This window comes from Pectinophora gossypiella, chromosome 15 (assembly GCF_024362695.1).
Source record: "Pectinophora gossypiella chromosome 15, ilPecGoss1.1, whole genome shotgun sequence".
In the NCBI taxonomy this organism is placed as follows: Eukaryota; Metazoa; Arthropoda; class Insecta; order Lepidoptera; family Gelechiidae; genus Pectinophora; species Pectinophora gossypiella.
The window spans coordinates 718,764-740,302 of NC_065418.1; the positions used below are offsets into that span (position 1 = coordinate 718,764).

The 21,539-nt window shown below is 38.9% G+C and overlaps 1 protein-coding gene across 1 annotated transcript; it reads left to right on the forward strand.

Moving 5' to 3' along the window:
- Positions 1-3,095: 3,095 nt before the first annotated feature.
- Positions 3,096-20,747, forward strand: LOC126373232 (ecdysteroid-regulated 16 kDa protein-like). Its single transcript, XM_050019290.1, has 4 exons — positions 3,096-3,268; positions 13,436-13,549; positions 14,826-14,944; positions 18,950-20,747. The coding sequence occupies exons 1-4, from the start codon at positions 3,205-3,207 to the stop codon at positions 19,085-19,087; spliced, it is 435 nt and encodes a 144-aa protein (XP_049875247.1). The 5' UTR covers positions 3,096-3,204; the 3' UTR covers positions 19,088-20,747.
- Positions 20,748-21,539: the final 792 nt, after the last annotated feature.

The window sequence follows — 21,539 nt, forward strand, 5'->3', positions numbered from 1 at the left end:
CACCCTCCATCTACATCTGGGTACTGGCAGAATATCAGTGTTGGTGAGAGTGGGCATTCGTACCATACTCTTAGCAACAATATGCTGAGTCAGTCCCATTTCCCTGGGCAGTGTTAGCTACTAGTCACAAATTGTTAAACTTAATTTATGTAAATGCTTTTGTAACCTTCACTGTTTTGGGAATAAAGTTATTCTATTCTATTCTATTCTATTCTATTCTATTCTATTCTATTCTATTCTATTCTATTCTATTCTATTCTATTCTATTCTATTCTATTCTATTCTATTCTATTCTATTCTATTCTATTCTATTCTATTCTATTCTATTCTATTCTATTCTATTCTATTCTATTCTATTCTATTCTATTCTATTCTATTCTATTCTATTCTATTCTATTCTATTCTATTCTATTCTATACAACTTTCCGCACCGTTACAAGGATGTCTTTAACATCGAGCCGCTGGTTTGATCACTGACCTTTTTGAGAATCCTTGCGTGTCTGAATCCTGGCGAGAGTTCATGTATGTATGTCTGTTGTAAGATGCTTTGCGCGAGTTCCGGAAAAAATATTTATAGGAAGGAAGGAAGTGAGGCTGTTGCTGCGATAATTTGACCCTCGTTTTACAACCGTGAAACGTGAAGGGATTATAATAATGCTGATTTTCTAACACACTGATGTATAGCACCGGATTACTCTAGCCATAGAGGAGGCCAATTATCATTTAGGGCTTACCGCTATCGGCCCACTAGGGTCGTTTCATTCCTTCAAATATAATCCTCTCAAACGATGGCCCTAAGCCAAGAGCATCTTCTTTTTTTTGACGTGACTTATTGTAGATTTGCCGCAGGTGGCATTAACTACTTGGCCGGACAAACGGGGAGCGCTGAGGGCTCTCACTCGGGACAAATTTAAGACAACAGGCCTGAGCGTGCCCAGTTGGGCGCGAACCTCGGATCAGGGCGTCGTCTGAGAGGAAAAATATTTGAAAGAATCAATCGACCCTAGTAGGTCGATAGCGATAAGCGCTGAATAAGGGAAATCGTCGACCACGCCGGTTCTGAAGTGTTTGGTGTCGCGAGCTGATTGGCCGCCTCTATGGCTAGTAATCGGGTGGTCGGGATCGTAGGTAAATACCCTCAGCCGAGGACATCCTGCACATTTATACATTCATAATGTATTAAGGAACTAGTTACCCACAAGTTTAGTGATGAAAAACAACATAACAATTTAAAAAAAAACCGCTTCGGAAATGGTCCGTGAAAATTGACCAAACTGATGTGCGCCGTAGCGTATTCTCATCTAGATGCAGTGTTGCCAACTGCCAGCTTTACCCAGTTGTTAGATAATTTTTAAAAAGTTGCTAGAAGTAGCTAATCAATACAGAAATCAGAAATCAGAAATCAGAATCATTTATTCAACGTAATTATCATGGATAAACTTGTTGAAGGTCAATGTAACATTTTTGAATTTACGTCATTTCGCAAGGTGTTATGGCTGAGGAGAAGAAATGACAAGAAACTGCAACAGCAACACATCTTTTAAAAACCAATGAGGATATACATTACAAGTTATTTAATAACTAGAGGAACACATTCAATACCAGACATTTTTATCATTTAGGTAGTCATTAATCTTATAATAAGCTTTTTTACATAAAGTAAGCTTCACGTGAGCTTTAAATTTATTTTCTGACAAATTTAAAACATTATCTGGTATTTTATTGTAAAAACGTATACATAACCCCAAAAAAGATGAATTTAATTTACTTAATCTAGAATTTTGAATAGCAATTTTATGTTTATTTCTTGTATTGTAAGTATGCCTTTCACAGTTTCTCGGAAGGAGAGATAAGTTTTTACGTACATACATAATGTTTTCATATATATATTGACTTGCGACCGTCAGTATATTTATTTCTTTAAACAGCTCCCTCAAAGAGTCCCGACAACGCAGCTTATAAATAGCGCGAACTGCTCTTTTTTGAATGATGAAAATAGTTTCTACATCAGCGGCTCGACCCCACAGCAAAATACCGTAAGACATTATGCTGTGGAAGTAGCTGAAGTAGACAAGTCTAGCAGTGGGTACATCTGTGAGTTGTCGGATCCTTCTGACGGCATATGCTGCTGAACTTAGCTTGCCCGCTAGTGATACAATATGTGGGCCCCATTGAAGTTTTGAATCTACAGTAATTCCTAAGAAAACTGTGTGTTCAACAAAATCTAGTTTCTCGTCGTTAATTTTAATGTTATTATTTACTTTCTTTACGTTTGGTAGAACAAATTTAATACACTTCGTTTTCTTAGCATTTAGAACTAGGTTATTTACTGTAAACCAACTTAGAACCTGCGACACAGCGCTGTTTGCTTCGTCAAATTCCTCTAACATACAGTACAAATTAGGTAATTATTTTAATAAAATTTAAATTTAAAAATGTCAAACCATTTTTTTATTAATTCCAACAAGAGAGTCAAAAAAGATGATAGCTGGGGTTCAGTGTTGCTCGTTGACTTCGAATATTTTTTGCTGCGTCTGTTTGACTATCATATGACATGGCCACAGTCATATTAGAAAGGACGGATGAGGGCAAGAAGATCTTCAACCTGAAGACTTGTTGCGATCTATCTGGCCTTAAAGTTGAAACACCCCATAAGGGAGGCCCCCCAATGCAGCGTCATAAATTAATGCCATCTGCGGCAAATCTACAATAAGTCACAAATTTTTGCAACATTTTCCACTTTTCCTAAGACTCTAATGCAGAGGATTGAGTTGGGAGTTATCCAACTTATTCGGTTTCTTTGCTTATTTTTGGCTAAACTCATTTGCGAAAACAATCTAAGTATCTACTTCTTCATTAGAATGTGTCAATGAAAGGCAAGTTAAAGCATGAAATGAAAAGTAGCTAAGAAGTTTAGCTACCAGTTTTATTAAATTGTAGCTGTATGTCACTAAATAATAGCTAGATCTAGCTATAAAGTAGCTAAGTTGGCATCACTGTCTAGATGTCTGCTGGTATCGACGTCTATTGTGATCGTGATTAATCTTTGATGCGTGAGCGCACATAGGCAGAAAGGTCGTCATAATGTTGCGCGGCCGAACCACTCATTCTCTCAGTACGCCGACACCGCGCGAGTCACACACACGTTAGCGCGCGAAAAACGCGTCTTTTTTTATTATTTTCATCTTTTTTTCTGTGCTCAACATGTTTTTAGTCACGCTCGCTGTTGTTTTGGTCGGTGCGCAGGCGAAATTCTACACGGATTGTGGTAAATATGACTCCTTATCGCTCTATTTTGTGTTTGGACACATTTAGTCAGGGTTTAGCACAATACGGGTCACTTGAATTACAATAAATTACTTCAAATTGACCGTGACGTGTGGCGTGATGAGATGATTAGAGGATAGGAATCCGAAAATAATAGGTCTCCTAAATACCTAGCTATGCAAAAGTCTTTTAAAACAATTCAGACCTGCTAGTTTGTATGGCATGCGCATTGATATGTCAACACTCATACATGCGCAAAATCACGAGAAACGCAGAGGTGTATAGTACACACACACTCCTCGCCAGTAATGTTCCCATGTAATAAAGGGCAAGCCTATTGCCATTAACCGGGCACATATCCTGGAAGCCACGTGATACCAACTATGATCCAAACATGAATAACAGCATACGATAATGAAGATTTGTAATGACATCCACCGCATGAAGACTGTAGACTCCCGAAGTTCGTCTTCTACTCCGAACCAGCGAGCGGAAAGCGTAAACGCGGGGGACAATATATGCGGTACAAGGACGTCTTGAAACGTAACCTGACCGCTTGTGATATCTCCACTGAACGCTGGGAGGACCTTGCTGTTTTAAGACCTGAGTGGCGATACTGTGTCAAAACAGGGGTGGCCAACTTCGAGCAAAATCGTCTGAAAGAGCTCGACGAAAAACGCCAAACACGCAAGGATCGTCCCAAACCCATATATAACTACACTTTCAACTCGGATGGACAGCTATTCTGCCTCCAATGTGACCGGGTTTTCAGAACAAAGTTTGACTTTGCCAGTCACAATCGAGCGCATGAGAGAAGAGACAGGTCGCCGTTGTGGGTTTCGACAAGGAAGACTATATATAGAGTTCAAATTCAAAAATATATTTATTCAGTAAGTAACATAGTTACACTTTGAATCGTCATTTTTTTACATAACGAACGTCTCATCCGCCTAAAACTACTGCAGCTTCTCACAACCTGTATATCCGGGGAAAAGAAGCTTCGAGAAAATCCTCGGCACAGAGCCATAGAGTTGCAATAATTCATTACTTTTTCGTATTGTTTGTTTAATATTTGACACTTCGTAAGATCGTTTTGTTCATCGGTCCAGCGTGGAAGAGAGATATCTACACCAGTCATAGTTCTTGTCAACATTGGTTGGTTTTTGAGATAGGGTCGTCTACCATGCTCGTTTGAGGGACCACCTTAAACTGGCTGTAACTTTTAAGTGTCTAAAAGTAGACACACGAATTGTTATTGGATGATTTTACAATTATTTGAGAACTTTTACTAACTCCTGATGCACTCAGAACCTCAAATTTCTTACATGGTTCCTCATCACGTTTTATACTAGAACTTAACTAATTATAATATTAATGATTTCGACATTGCAGACTTGAATCACCTGATTGTCCGAAAACGTAAGATGATTCCGTGCTTCAGAAGGCACGCTAAGCCATTGATTCCGGGATACTAGCCCAAATACCTTCACCAACCCGCAGTGGAGCAGCATGGTGGAGTATTCTCCATACCCCCTCTGGTTGATTGAGGGGAGGTCGGTGCCCAGCAGTGGGACGTATATAGGCTGTTTATGTTTATGTTTTAGAAGCTTGAAAGCTAATAAGTAAGTAGCAGTTTGCTTTGTCACATTAGTTGCATTAAGGACTGAATCATCGTTCATTCCTCTGTTTGTCTTGGGCACATTAATGCGGTATTTCCGCTGGACATGCCTTTACCTACCTACGTACACTTGTAGAATATGACATTAACATTGTCATGCCTATTGCGATAATTAGTTAGTTGCGTTAGTTATTGTGAGTCGCTTCTCACGCGAATTCCAGCCAGCCCCAACAATATCCTGAAGACGTTATGTGATAGGTGGAACTCCCCCCTTCTAAAAAGGTGGATGGTGCTTCACACTTTATAAGTTTGTATTCATGATCGCCCGAATAATGTCTTACTAACACTAGTAGACTTTGTCCGAAATAAACGATTTTTATTTATTTTATTTACTTATAAACATTCTTGGAATGTATTCCATGCACATAAAACAACATACAACACATGGTATAAGCAGACCTGCCGGGTCTGCATGATAACCGCATGGTATACTAAAACCAGGCAGCTATGCTCAAAACTGACAGCTAGCATTTCAAGGTTATCCCAGCATACTTTATCCCACCATACGGTGCCATTTCGTAAAAGAATAAAATTACCTACGTCCAATGTTTTTAATTTACTTAGCAAGGAAATTTTGTACTTTTAGTAAAAGATTTACGTACAGTTTTAATGATTTTTATATATGAGACAAATAATAGTAATTAAATACATCATTGGTCTGTAATTCACTTAATTTTCAATAAGTAATAAAATTTACGTCTTTGAGCATATCTGTAGGCTCTGCACGGCAACCTCGCCGAGCGCGGCGCGAGTTATATCGAGCGCTTCGACCAATAAACGATACGAATTTATTATTATTATTTGAAAGTTGTGAGGGCCGGACCGAATGCAGCCCGCGAGGTCACTGCGACCTTGACAGATCTATTGTGACTCTAAATCCCTACATTTAAATATCCTCCTCTAGACCGATCCGTTCGAATAGATCCAACGTCTTTTTGGGAGAAAGCTCCATGACTTCCTGGGGGTCCATTATGTGGCCCCCAAGTGTACGGCTTCTACTATGTATGAGAGCCTCACAGCTGCATAGCAGATGTAGTGGCGTCTCATCTTCCCCTAAGCAGAATCTGCATAGAGGAGACTCGGTCAGCTCCATTCTGTGTAGGTGCTTATTGAGTCTACAATACCCTGTGAGGGCCCGTATCAACAACCTAACCTGCCCCCTAGTGAGAGTAAGGATTTTTGATGATAATTTCTTAGAACGATACGAATGCTATCTACGTAGATGGACGTCAAACGGCTATTGGTCGGAGGCTTCGACATAATTCGCGCCGTGCTCGGCGCTGTAGCCGTGCAGAACCTACAGGTATGCTCAAAGACGTAAATTTTATTATTGAAAAAGTGTAATTGTTTATCGGCGTGTGTTTCATTGATCTATATTGAACAATAAATGATTCTTTATGCTATAACAAAGCCCCATCTTGTATAACAGGTGTACCTAATATATAAACATTAAACAGCCCAATGTCCCACTGGGCATCGACTTGGATTATCACGGACTTTTACCCGACTGCGGCGACCAAAAAGGTGGGTTATGTGTTTGGCCGCTATATATGTATATATGCTCGTCTGTTTCAACGTAACTTCTAAACCACCTGTCAGAATTTAACAAATGAGGTATTACTAGAAGCGTCTTGATCGTAGAATAGAATATAATAGAATAGAAATAGTTTATTATAAAGGGACGCCACACACAAAAAAAAAGACAACAACATCATTATCAAATTTCCACTAAAACAATTACAAAAAAGCAAGACGGATGTTTGTCGAAATGATCATAAGGTGGTGGTGGACGTCATGAGATAAAAGGGCTTCACTCAGCACAAGTCGCGGCGTGAACCACGACGCTGATATTATGTGGACCCTGTTGGGTGACGCACGATTGTCCGGTGGTTATAGGCTGATGTCACGCTAATTTCTATGCGGCACCCTTTAAAAAGCAAGTGTGAAACAAGAAAATACCTCTCTGAAATTCTTCCGAATATTGATGTTTCAGAAATACCCATGGTCGTATGCCGTATGTAAGCAAACTCTTACGACAGATTGGCATTCAACCACGGCCATCTCCTTTGTTGGCGTCAGATCTGGCAATCCACGTTGCCTAGGTACTAGGTAGGTTGTTGATCGTATGGCGCATAGCAACGGGGGTGTAAAGTAAGGTTTTTACATTATTATAATTTTGTAATTTTTTTACTCTTTATTATACGTTAACAGTGAGTTGGTCATCTTTGATTTCGCTCGCTAATATCCTCATTTATTAAATCTGACAGGTGGTTTAGACGTTAGGTGCGAACAGACGTGCTATACATACATACATAGCGGTCAAACACATAACCCTCCTCTTTGCTTCCATGCTGTTGGGTAAAATTGTGGTTAAGCGCGGACCTATGTTTACTTACAATATTAACAAAAGGTTAGCAATGACTAACACTTGATGACTCGTAGTTATTGTTTTAAAACAATTTGGTTGTGGTTTGTAAATCAACAGAATAAGTTAAATAAATCAGATACAAAGCAAACCGTCTAAAACTGCTGGAGTCTGCTTAAAAGTCCTTAGATGGTTGATTGACGTAAATGGGTTTGGCTGGGTCAAAGATAAATTTGGTACTTATAAATAAAAAACAATACCCGTGGAGCCATCATAGCCCAGTAGGAAGGCTTTCAATACAGACTTGTGTCTTAAATTTTGTACCGGGTGAGAGCCCTCAGCGCTCCCCATTTGTCCGGCCAAGTAGTTAATGCCATCTGCGGGGCAAATCGCTTCTGCAGCGCATCTGGCATGTTTGCGCAGATGCACACCGACGACTTTTTCGCGTTAATACGCAAAAAGTCTGCCTCGTTGCTCTGCAGTTTACGGGCCAGCTCCAACTCCATCCTGAAAACTATCGCGGCCAGGTATGACTCCCCAATTATGAGGCACTGGGCCAAAATACTCGTAAAAAGAAATGAAATTTTATGATGTTTTTTCTACCACCTACGCTACTAACATTATTATCTCTTATGTTTTATTCCATGTTACTAACAAATTGGATCTATGTTATCTTACATACATAAACTCACGCCTATTTCCCACCGGGGTAAGCAGAGACTATAGAATTCCATTTGCTTCGATCCTGACACACTTCTCTTGCTTCCTCCACATTCATCAATTCAATTATCTTAAAATTAAATAAATAATAATAAAAAATCTATAATAAGTCACGTCAAAAAAAAACAAACCTCTAGAGATACAGTAGACAGGAATATGGTCCGTGCTCTGTGCCACATACCTATTCTTCCGGGTACCTTAAATATTTATACACAAATCAGCTAAATTACCATTCCCACGCGATCAGAGAAAAACTGGCTATATTAGGGAAACCTCACTAAGCGTTTTTTATTTTTTATTTCTTTATTATTGCGGATATTTGATTGTGAAAGTTATTGGCGTTATTAATGAAAGAAATATTTTTAAACGCGGAAATGGAACAAAGCCAATAGCCAGGTCAAAAGATCAATCATTTTTCGAGCAATACCTTCAATTTGTGCCTCGAGGTAGGTGCGGACTCCGGAATAAAAAAAACGTGATAAAAAATACGGAGATTATGATAGTCTTTTAATTGTTGTAAACGACGCTCGGTGGCGCAGCGGTAAACGCGCTTGGTCTGCGATTGTTGAAGTTAAGCAACTTTCGCAAAGGCCCGTAATAGGATGGGTGACCACAAAAAAAAAATGTTTTCATCTCGAGCTCCTCCGTGCTTCGGAAGGCACGTTAAGCCGTTGGTCCCGGCTGCATTAGCAGTCGTTAATAACCATCAATCCGCACTGGGCCCGTTGGTTTAAGGCCCGATCTCCCTATCCATCCATAGGGAAGGCCCGTGTCCCAGCAGTGGGGACGTTAATGGGCTGATGATGATAATGATGATGATGATGATGAAACGACACACGAACATTTTTATATGGATTTTATACTTTTTGAAAATTATATAGATACAATCTCCTTAGTTTATAAGAATTTCTGTTTTATTCTTCTATATGGTATGATTGTCTTTTGTTTCTTTCTCTTGCATTTTCGCTGTCACCAAGATCGGTCGTTGAGTTTTTAAGTTATTTTATTTTTGCTTTTCTTTTATGTATTTTCTCTTTCTTTGTATATATTTTCAGTAAAAGTGATATTCCTTTAGTTTTTCTTTTTATTTCCGCGCGCTGCCGAACATTTACAATTGCTATCAGCTGATTTTACCCCGGTTCAGTCGGATATCAGTTGTTTTTTTCCCGGTGGGGACATATCGAAAAATTATTTTTTCTCAAACTTTTGAACCGTCCTGAATACCTCAAATGTAACAGGTAGGTACACTACTCAGAAAACCTCTATCTTACACAATTAACACAACAATAATACGTTTACTATGTGTAATGGAGGCTAGAGAAAACAATGAGGTAAAGAAAAATGCTGCTTATCGTGCTGTGTCATATCGCAATTGACTAACCTATCACCTCGCAAGACGTGCTCAACACCACGTCTTGATAAATATACTCGTCTTGGAGGCGGCACTCCCGTGCCCCCAGATGTGATACCTTGATAACCTACGCACCGTTTAAATCACTATACAATACACAAATATACTTTATTGCACCTAAATAAAAGGAAATATTTACAAATCTTTTAACTAGGTACAGTCATGCATGAGCAATATCATGTACCCACTTTAGAACCCTGTCGCACTATCATTATTTGACATTTAATGAGATTTACGGTTTAATTTGTCAAAAAAGTTAATGTGACATGGTTTCAAAGTGTAAACATATTAGTACTCGTGGCCGTACATGACCAATGGCGGCCTTATCGCTTAGTCGCTTCTGTAAAATCCGGACCTGTCTAATCTTCAGGTTAGGTAAGCGTGAAGCGTAAAGCGTGAAGAACGGGGTAACTTAATTTCTTAACTTGGGTTCATTATTAAAAAAAATATTACAATGATGTAAGTAACTGGTAGAGTTGGAAGAGGAAGGCCTAGACGTACAGTCATGAGCAATATAATGTACCCACTTTAGGACTCTGTCGCACTAACATATTTGACATTTAGTGAGACTTACAGGTCAATTTGTCAAAAAAGTTAATGTGACATGGTACCAAAGTGTATACATATTAATGCTCGTGACCGTACTTACCGCGATCAGATCCATGATGTTTTAAAGAAAGACCAGGTCAAGAAGACTTTGATGAGAATGGGAGAAGCGAAGCTGGTCTGTCAGGATCGTAGGAAGTGGAATTCCGTGGTCTCTGCCGACCCCGTCGGGAGATAGGCGTGATCCTATGTATGTATGTGTATAATAAAGTACAATAAAGCTGTGAATTGATAACATTAATGGCAACATTAGCAAAACAAAGCTCAAAGGTCAACGCGCTGCTGATAACATTATCTAACGTTATACTTATAGAACTATTTTAATACGAGTAAGTACAATCAAAGAGCAAAAGTTCAGTCACTGAGTCCAGCGAAGTATTTGTAAACAGTGGTGAAATTATGAACGAATAGTTGTCATAATTATAAAATTTATGTGTTTGTATGTGTTTTTGGTCTATTGCAGAAACGACAAGTAACCAGGAGGGCTTAAGTGCAACCAGTTAATTTATTATTTTGCAAGAAACTGATTGGACTTTTGCAGCTTATGGTAGATACGCTATCACTATCGAAGTATCGACTGTGACAACGACTCTCTCTCAATGAGTCTCTCTATGTCTTTCTGTATAAATTCCAATGTGTTTATCGAAAAATAACATTGCAAGTGAGAAGTTGATATCTTATTTTCTGTTACGTGAACGTGTTAAGTTTTATATCGGGTGACAGCCCTCAGCGTTCCCCATTTGCTCGGCCAAGTAGGTAATGCCATTTTCAATTCAATTCAATTCTCAATTATTTATTGCATTCCATATAGTACAATGGGGTGTTACATAGGCATAGGAACTATAACATGGACCCTGTAGGGCACAGCAACGTTGAAAGGAAGAGAGGAAGTGTGTATTGAAAATTAAAACTTATCATTAAAAAAATTCATCTACAGTATAATAGCTCTTTTTAATTAGGATTGTTTTTAGATTTTTATAAATAAATTAGTTTGTTACCCAAACTTGTATTAAAGTATATAGATTTATATTATAATTTAGTATTAAATATATCGCTTTTATTTATTTACAAAAAAAAAAACAACACAAAAAGACTAAGCATCTACCACAGGCTTCGTCAAAAACGTAATTAAAATCAGTCAATTAGTTTTAGTAGTTTTAGATAAATCTAAAATAAGTCACGTTAAAAAAAGGGAATCTTAATGGTATGTAATGTACGTGTAATGTGCGACGTTGCTCCATCGCAGGATGCGTTCGTCACGGTTAGTTGACGGACAATAAATGACGAGCAGCCGTTCAACATCTACAGGAAGTGTCATCATTGCATCGATATGTAATAGCCACAGGCGTACCTTCCATTAAACTGGTTTCAAATCCAATACAGGGTGTTAGTGACATCGTATCGAAAACTTCGAGGCATGATTCAGACCATGATTCTGAGTTGATATCAAGTAGAATTTCATAAATAAATAAATAAATAAATATCTCAAAAGTATAGAATTGAAAATATTTAAAAAAACAAAAAAAACATGAATTTTGCGACGGAAAATTCCACTTAATATTAACCCAGAATCCTGGTCTGAAACTCTGAAGCACCCTCAATATTCGTTACGATGTCACTACTAACCAACCAGCCAAACTAGTCAAATCAGTTTTTTTTTTACCAAACGTCTAGTACGAAAAACGCCATTTTAGAATAGAATAGAATATTCGTTTTTTGCATAATATGTGGTACATAATTGGTAGTAAATAATTACAGTTACTTACACATTTTGCATAAAGTAGCGTTCAAAAATGTTTCGTTAAGTATATGATACGATTCTCCAATCCAATGTAAAAAGAACATTGTAATTATAAAATCAAAAGCACTGTACAGTACAATCGAGTACAGTACAATTGTAATTATAAATTGAACGTCAGACGGTTATCATAGGAAATACAATACGATTGGCAATACATTAGGTCACAAACAAGTCAATAGGTAATGTGTATAAACAATAAAAATAAATAAGCTAGTACATTATGAATTCGTTTAGAATAGAAATGATTATTATATTTAAAGCACGTTCCTTTAAACCACAACAGGTACCTACACCGGTACAGTCAAAATATACACATTACTTATATAAAAATAAATTTCTTATTTAACCACAGTTTATTGTCAAATAAATTCAGTTTAACAATGGTCTGCCTCAACTGACGTTATAAAAGATGTAATTGCTGAACACTGCTCCCTGAGATACAGGTCTCCTAGTTCAAGTAGCAGAGTTATACTTCTGTAGCATTTGTGTGTCCTAGCTATAGTATCCATTGTTGTGTCGATCTTTTTCTAAGACAATAGACATAAATTATTATTATTTTTAATAAAAATTTTAACAAAAAAAACCCGTCGTGAAACGCAAAACTAAAAAGCAATAAATAAATTTACTCCGCACAAAGTAATAAGTACGTATTTTCAATTAAGTAGTTAATTAATTTTGTGATTTTTAAGTCGGTACCGATTCATATATTTTTCAAATACTGATTATTTTGTGATTTTTTGTTTGACATTGTTTTGTATTGCTTTGATATAGGTATTTAACAATATTGTGTGTACATAGTAATTTGATATTGTAGTAGGGTTGTTGTAGCATTTACATGGCACCGACTTCAAAATTATAAAATTAATTTACTAATTGAAAATACGTACTTATTACTTTGTGCGAAGTAAATTTATTTATTGCTTTTTAGTTTTGCGTATGAAGGCGGTATTTTTTTTGTTAAAAAAATATTTTTTATAAGTAATTTAGGTAATCATTACTCTTATAATAAGCTTTTGACATAAAGTAAGCTTCACATGAGCTTAAAATTTATTTTGTGACAAATTTAAAATATTATCTGGTATTTTATTGTAAAAACGTATACATAACCCCAAAAACGATGAATTTAATTTACTTAATCTAGCATCTTAAATAGCAATTTTATTTTTATTCCTTGTATTGTCGAAGTAATAATGGCCATGGCCTCCGTGGTCCAGTGGTTGAGCGTTGTGCTCACGATCCGAAGGTTCCGGGTTCGAATCCCGGTGGGGACAAATCACAAAAACCACTTTGTGATCCCTAGTTTGGTTAGGACATTACAGGCTGATCACCTGATTGTCCAAAAGTAAGATGATCCGTGCTTCGGAAGGCACGTTAAGCCGTTGGTCCCGGTTACTACTTACTGATGTAAGTACGTAGTCGGTACATGAGTCATGTCAATAACCCTGACACCAGGGTTGATGGGGTTGGTAATCCACCTCACAATTTCCCCATTCGACCTCTGCGCCGCCGAACAGGCACGACGCATTCCAAAATTAAAGCGAAGTTATAATAAATTGTAAATAGAATTGAATTCTCTGTTGGTTGCAGGGTCAAAGTTGGCGACAGTCCACAGCGTGGGCGTGAGTGGGTGTGAGGAAAACTCCAAGGAGTGTGTGCTCAAGAGGAACAGCAACGCCACCATCAGCATTGAGTTCACACCTTGTAAGTACACAATACACGGGTCAACCGCGCGCGTACCTTTTTTTTTGACGTGACTTATTGTAGATTTGCCGCAGATGGCATTAACTACTTGGCTGGACAAATGGGGAGCGATGAAGTCTCTCACCCGGTACAACGTTTAAGACAACAGGCCTGAGGGTGCCCAGTTGGGCGCGAACCTCGGCTCAGGGCGTCGTCTGAGAGGAAAAATATTTGAAAGAATTAATCGACCCTAGTGGGTCGATAGCGATAAGCGCTGAATGAGGGAAATCTTCGACCACGCCGGCGGGGTCGGTATGGGGGTCCTGAAGTGTTTGGTGTCGCGAGCTGATTGGCTGCCTCTATGGCTAGAGTAATCGGGTCGTCGGGATCGTATATTACGTCCTTCGGACGCCGATACTTTTCAGTACCGTCCCTAAGCGGCGCGCGTACCGAAGTCATAGAATAAAAAATAATACTACAGAACGGTAATAGGCAGTTTCCAGCTACTCTTTCAAATCAGATTGCATTGCGCACTTACTTTTATATGCGCAAATGTCAAATTGCAATATGGCTTTCTTAGATGAATTGCTTCGTTGTGGCCATTATAACCCCCCAGTTACTTTTAAACGTCAAAACACGAAATTACTATGGAATTTGTATGAAAAAGCAACCTGTGACGTCATAGAAAAACGTGACAAAATGTTGCAGTTATTATCACATTTTTTCATTATTAAAATTCATAAATAAGTTAAATAGAATAAAGAAAACGTTTTTGTCAGCTTCAGATTTCTCTTTGTTTAGTTACCAGAATTCATAATTTATCTTTGACCTGGGAAAGTACCCAATTATTCCCCCTGCACCATATCGTATCACGCGGCGCTCTCACCCGCTCTAAGTGTAACTTTATAGTTTTAAACGGTGGTAAGCCGCTAAAGAGTAAGGGAGACAGCATCTAGAATGTGTCTCCCTCGCACTTACGCGGGAGCACAGGGTAAGAATAAGATTTTGTTAGGGTGTTCAAAAGCTTCCAAGGTTTCTAAAGTTCTTTTCAGTGAGACGTTTCATTATTATAAGCATGTATTTTTTCTCACAACACACAACCAACCTTCATATTATGTCCCACTACAGGGCATAGGCCTGTCATCATTTAACCAGAGGCATGGAGCATACTCCACCACGCTGCTCCACTGTGTGTGGTGTAGATGTTTCTCGCTCGTATATTACTGTGCTAATTTACTCGTATATTTTCTCGTGTGGGTTGTGAGATGGACCTCACCAAGTGTTGTGTTGGTTCCAGCGTCGCCAGCAGACAACATCGAGACAGAGGTTCACGGGGTGATCATGAACCTGCCTGTGCCGTTCCCGCTGCCGCAGCCTGACGCCTGCAAGGACAACGGCCTCGTCTGCCCGCTCAAGGTGAATCATTTTACATGCATACATGGAGTAAGGTATAATGTGGAGCCGTGGTAGCCCAGTTGGTAGAACTGTAGCGGACCCAACTAGTTGGCCACCTAGTTCCGCTCACATGCAACAGATGGCGCCACATTCAATAATGCAGTCTTCAAGCGGTCGTGAAACGCGGTATCGAAGTTTTCACGGCAAGACGCATATATACAACTTCCAACACAACACTGTTGGATCGTCGATCCCTAGTCACACTACCAACTTGTGGCTAGCGGGGTACTATGCTCTGTTCGGTACCCCGAAAACATCCTTTGGCGGCAGCACATCCTCGCCGCCAAAGAACGTTTACCTTTCATTTTGAGGTCGCAGAATCGGATCCAGCACAGGCCTAAACCAATTATTGTCGAATTTGTTTTCGAATTCATTTTTGGATCATAAATCCCGTTTTTCACAGGAACCGCTTACCTAACCTGAAGATTTGACAGGTCCGGATGTTTCGAACCCGCGAAGGGAAAACCAGCCCAAAACAGGTTAGATCACATACCTCCGAAAATGCATTTTTCGGGGATGTGGGTTTCCTCACGATGTTTTCCTTCTCCGTTGAGCAGGTGATAATCATTTATAACCCTAACCTATTTAAATAAGTAAGTACTTTATTTATTTTTTGTAGGGTTTTTATGTCCCACTGCTGGGCAAAGCACCCCTTCTCTTTCCAACCATCTTTGTGGTAGGAATCACACTGCTAGGTGCTCCAGAAGTAAATAGAATATGAATTTAAAAATAAATCCGTCTTGCGTACACACACTTTTTCTCCACGTGTCTGAAAGTATGACTTCATCAAAATTAAAGAGGAAAATTCCTTTGGTAAGCATACACTTTGCAAGGTGTTTCGCACGAAACGTTTTCTAAAGAATACTGGTTGATATTGGCAGCAAATTCGAGGAATCGAAAGATTACCTACGGAATATCCACTTTTCTTTCCCGTATTTTTTTTAGTCACAGTGGCTGTTGCTTATGCAGATTTTATTTGCTGGGACTGAAGAAAACCCGCGGTGCAAGTGAAGATCCGGTTTATTTGTCAAACCACATTAAAAATACAAAGTTAAAAAGTAAAACACAAGTAAAAAAATCTTGAGTAAAAATTCGTAAACAATCGATGTAAAATCAGTGAAAAGTAGAGAAGAAGTAGTTCGTGTCGTGTCCAATCAGATTCTTATTGGAAATTTTCGGTCCGGAACTAGCGGGCTGTGCGCGCATTACTCTCTCCATTGCCCGCTGAGCGACACCGAGCCTCCTCACGAGACCCACAGTAAGCGGCCACGTCTCACTGCCGTGTGCAGTGGGATGTTTATAGGCTGTTTATGTTACATTTTGTGTTATGCCAGAGTACACAATGTGGGTCATCATCATCAATTTAAGAGCCACGCTCTTGTCGGTGCAGCATTTTCCATTCCAGTCTATCAAAGGCCAATTCCTTGACTTCCCTATAAGACACGACGTTAACATTTTCTTTAATCTGTTCCATGTAAGCTCTTCTTGGTCTTCCCCTTCCTCTCTTTTCTTCTATGATGTTTTTAACAAATTCGTCGTGTCTTATTAGGTGTCCAATCATCTTGCCTCTTCTGTCCTCAATAATTCTCAGTATTTGTCTCTTTTCCCTTACTCTTACTAGCACTTCCTCATTTGTAACCCTTTCTGTCCAACGTGTTGTGTGTAACGTCCGTTTAATTAGTCCCGAGACAGAACACGACAATGGACTTAGAATCTTCTAACTACCAACTAATTTGCTAGAATAATGCACATTGTAATCAGAGTAATGGCTCCACCCACGTTTTCTTTTTAAAACTAAGACGTAAAGACCTAGGGCTATCTGAAAAAAGTTTTGAGAATTTATAAGCGATATAAGTAAGTAAAAAAGCAATATAAGTAAGTAAGTAAAGTAGCATGGAAAATGCTGCACCGATAAGAGCGTGGCTCTTAAATTGATGATGATAAGTAGGTAAAGTACTTATAGTCGATAGAGAATGTTTTTTTTATGACGACACTTTTTGTAGGGTTGTCGCAGATGGCATTAATGGACGCGGACGAATCGGACGGCTCTCACCCGGTAAATTAATAGTTGTAACGACTATGTTTATTATAGTGTTTCTCTTTTTTTTTTTGACGTGACTTATTGTAGATTTGCCGCAGATGGCATTAACTACTTGGCCGGACAAATGGGGAGCCCGGTAACCCCTTTCCACCAGCACCTGACCACAACCCCCAGAGACAACAGTAATGTAACAAACTTACAAAGTACAGTAGCCACAGAGCCACAAGTTAATTATCCCACGTCTCTGCCCACTCCCTATTCCCCTAGCAGCTTTACGACTAACATCCATGACGTTTACCGACATTCCAAGTCGTAAAAGAGGGGTGTTATTAACATATTACTCCAGTTTGGACATCTCAAGTATAAATAAATTGGGTTTAGCTTTATTGGCGTCAAAATAAAAGCCGGCCAAGTGAGAGTCGCGTTCGCGCGCCGAGGGTTCCGTACAACGACCGTAAATGAACAAAACTAATTATTCAACTCTAAGGAAGGCTTTGAGTTTGCCGTACAGCAAATAAGTTTGTAATCACCAAAAATATTTATTTTTGTGATCGTACAACAAACTTACGATTTTTGTATTTTTTTCCTTTTTTTTTAACATAACATAACAAATACTTTATTGCTCAAACAGAAAAATACAAAATACAAAACAAAAGACAAATAGGCGGGCTTATTGCTAAGTAGCTCTTCCAGGCAACTTGCAAGCAGACTAGTGCTGTAAAACATTCCTTTTTTGCCAAATATTCGTGAGTCTAGGTCTATTCGAAGTAATACCTTGTAGGTTTTGTTTCCCTTGAGAAATATTAGAAAATGAGGCTCAAATGGTCGTATCTTTTGATAGCGTTGGTAAAGAAGCTTGATATTTCACAGCTTCAAGAGACCGTAGTCACGAGTATTAGATGCTAATTTCAACTTGATAATTTCGCGCGTTTCCGAGAAAAAGGGATGAACAGACGGACGGACGGACAACAAAATTCTTCGGAAAACCAACAGCTACTTTAAACATTATAGTACATACAAAAATATATAGGATACAGAAGAGCCAATGATAGGTTTCCACAAGTAGACTAAAAACAAATTAGGTAAACAAGCATAAACACTAAACTTATTAAAAACAAATCTCTTCTATCGTGCGGGTTGTGAGGTGAATTACAAATAGTGACTTGTTAATCTATTTGTAACAGCCTCCGTGGTCTAGTGGTAAGAGCGTTAAGCTCACGATCTGGAGGTCCGGGTTCGATTCCCGATGGGGACATTGTCGAAATCACTTTGTGAGACTGTCCTTTGTTTGGTAAGGACTTTTCAGGCTTGAATCACCTGATTGTCCGAAAAAGTAAGATGATTCCGTGCTTCGGAGGGCACGTTAAGCCGTTGGTCCCGGCTATTAGCCGTAAAAGCACCTCCACCAACCCGCAGTGGAGCAGCGTGGTGGAGTATGCTCCATACCCCCTCCGGTTGATTGAGGGAAGGCCTGTGCCCAGCAGTGGGACGTATATAGGCAGTTTATGTAATCTATTTGTAACATTTGTCACTAACCCGATTCGGTAATCTTATGAGTTCCGTTTTCCTTTTGAGGTACGGAACTCTAAACTTCTTTTTGGGCCTGTGTGATGAGATAAATTATATAACATATAAGATAACTATACATACTTTATCGGCCTCCATGGATCAGTGGTTGAGTGGTGGGTGGCATACGATCCAGATGTCCCGGGTTCGAATCCCTGTGACTTTAAAAACACTTTGTGATCCATAAGTAGTTTGGTTCTTTGGTATTCATGACTAGGTTAAGTACATTATATTTTCAATTGATTGGGATTATGACGGTAGCCCGCCCGGATCTTAGGCTTAACGTGTCTTCCGAAGCACGCAATCATCCATCTATTATTTTTCTTTTTTTTTTATTAACCACGTAACATTGTCCACAGCCTGGCGTAAAAGCGAGTTACGTCGCGACATTACCAGTCCTCAAGTCTTACCCCAAAGTGAGGGTGGACGTGAAGTGGGAGCTGAAGAATGATGACGGAGACCTGGTCTGTGTCATGATCCCAGCGAAGATCCAGTGATTACTGAACAAGTGTAAACTTGAAGTAATTTTATCAATATATACATTTTTCTCCTTTTTTGTAAACTAAAATCCCGGACAGTCCATACAAAAATCTCATCTGGCCTAACACGCGAGTCTTCTTCTTATAGTGTGGGTTGTGAGGTGGAATACCAGCCTCATCAACCCTGGTATCAGGGTTTCTACTGAGCCACCAAAGGCCCCTAACATGGCTCGTGTAACTACATACTTACATCAGTAAGTAGTAACCGGGACCAACGGCTTAACGTGCCTTCCGAAGCGCGGATCATCTTACTTTCGGACAATCAGGTGATCAGCCTGTAATGTCCTAACCAAACTGGGGATCATAAAGATATTTTTGTGTTATGTCCCCACCGGGATTCGAACCCGGGGCCTCCGGATCGTGAACCCAACGCTCAACCACTGGACCACCAAGTGGGAGCGAGACATTCTCCGCGCGCTCTCCCCCTTTCTCCTGAGCAGCTTAAGACCATTAGAGACTAAACTGAGAACCAGAAGGGAGTGAGGTCAGGTCGGCAAACCAAATTGGTACGAAGTTACCATTCTATACGTAGTTACTTCTTTATTCTATGTCAAAAGCTTCACTTTGTATGAGCAATGGTCCAAATGCTTCCAACACTTACCTGCTTTCCTGGCTAATAAAAGTCATCATTGATACCTTATTTTAAAAATCGATCATGAAAAGGAGAAAAATCTGTTATGTTTATTTATCAGTCACTTTTTTATACAGGCTGTTAGTGACATCGTAACGAACACTGAGGGATGATTCAGACCATGATTCTGGTTGACATCAAGTGGAATTTTCCATCGCAAAGTGTGGAACTGAAAATAATTTTAAAAAACACTAAAATTTCCGTGAATTATCCGACAAGAAATTCCACTTGATATCAACTCAGAATCATGGTCTGAACCATCCCGCTCAGTATTCGTTACGGTGTTACTAACACCCATACCTACTTGTATAGCTACCTGTATGTATTAATTTGTACGGGGTGTAAGTGACATCGTAACGAATCCTGAGAGGGATGATTCAGCTCATTATTCAGAGTTAATATCAAGTGGAATTTTCCATCGCAAAAGTATAAAACTGACATTAATAACTAAAAAGTCATGAATTTTTCTACGAAAAATTCTACTTAATATTAACTCAGAATCATGGTCTGAATCATCCCCCTCAGTAATCGATACGATGTCACTAAGATCTTCTATAAAAACATGAATTAAGTGGTCATTGTACGGTCACGAGCATTAAATATGTATACACTTTGGTACCATGTCACATTAACTTTTTTGACAAATTGAACTGTAAGTCTCACTAAATGTCAAATATGTTTGTGCGACAGATTCCTAAAGTGGGTACATTATATTGCTCATGACTGTACTAAAGAATGGTCAGTTTGGTGACACTGATGTTGGTAACAAATAAATATAATTATATGACTCCATTTTTGCTTTTAATTAGTTATTCTGACTTGATTTATTTTGCGATATAAAATATACCAAAGTTTCATAGTTAATAAATCTTTTTATAAACATTTGTCTGTTTTCACGCCTCTAAATTGTATTTATTCTATCTATGGCCTGTACTGTGTACAATAAAATATTAAATTAATGAATAAACAAATAAGTTCCGTAAATAACTACTTGACTTTAATTCCATACAAATCATACCAGAGACATAAATCCATGCTGGAAATCAGGGGCGGATACAACCACCAGCCATACGAAATAATGCTAAAATATACGTCCCACTGCTGGGCACAGCCCTCCCCTCAATCAACCGTAGGGGGTATGGAGCATACTCCACCACGCTGCTCCACTGCGGGTTGGTGGAAGTGTTTTTACGGCTAATAGCCGGGATCAACGGCTTAACGTGCCCTCCGAAGCACGGAATCATCTTACTTTTTCGAACAATCAGGTGATTCGAGCCTGAAAAGTCCTTACCAAACAAAGGACAGTCTCACAAAGTGATTTCGACAATGTCTCAACGGGAATCGGACCCGGGCCTCCAGATCGTGAGCCTAACGCTCTAACCACTAGACCACGGAGGCTGTTAAAGGCTGTTAAAGTTATAATGATAATAATAAAATATTTATTTCAGATTCTGCATCCATATTATGTTAGAAAAACAATAGAGACTTATAAACTATGTTAGTATATTAAATTAAATGACATTACTTGGCCACACGGCGTATATGTAACACGTGGGTCATAACCCAGTGTTTCCAGAATGAGGAATAAGGGTCTTTCCTCAAAAAAAAATAGATGGCGCTGTACAGGTTTTCCTTAGTTTAACCTTCTAATTTCATGGGCAACATATAATATGCATCTTTTATCTTTGTTTTTGGGTGTAAGTCTTCTTATCGTGTCGATGGCAAACTTAATAGTATCGGCCCATAACTTGACAACAAGTAAGTGATGACCCTTTTTAT

Excerpts from the sequence above, each read along its gene's own strand:
- LOC126373232 (XM_050019290.1), top strand. The coding sequence starts at position 3,205 with ATGTTTTTAGTCACGCTCGCTGTTGTTTTGGTCGGTGCGCAGGCGAAA. Across the intron at positions 3,269-13,435 it reads GAAATTCTACACGGATTGTG|GGTCAAAGTTGGCGACAGTC; the intron begins GTAAATATGACT and ends TGTTGGTTGCAG. Across the intron at positions 14,945-18,949 it reads GCCTCGTCTGCCCGCTCAAG|CCTGGCGTAAAAGCGAGTTA; the intron begins GTGAATCATTTT and ends CATTGTCCACAG.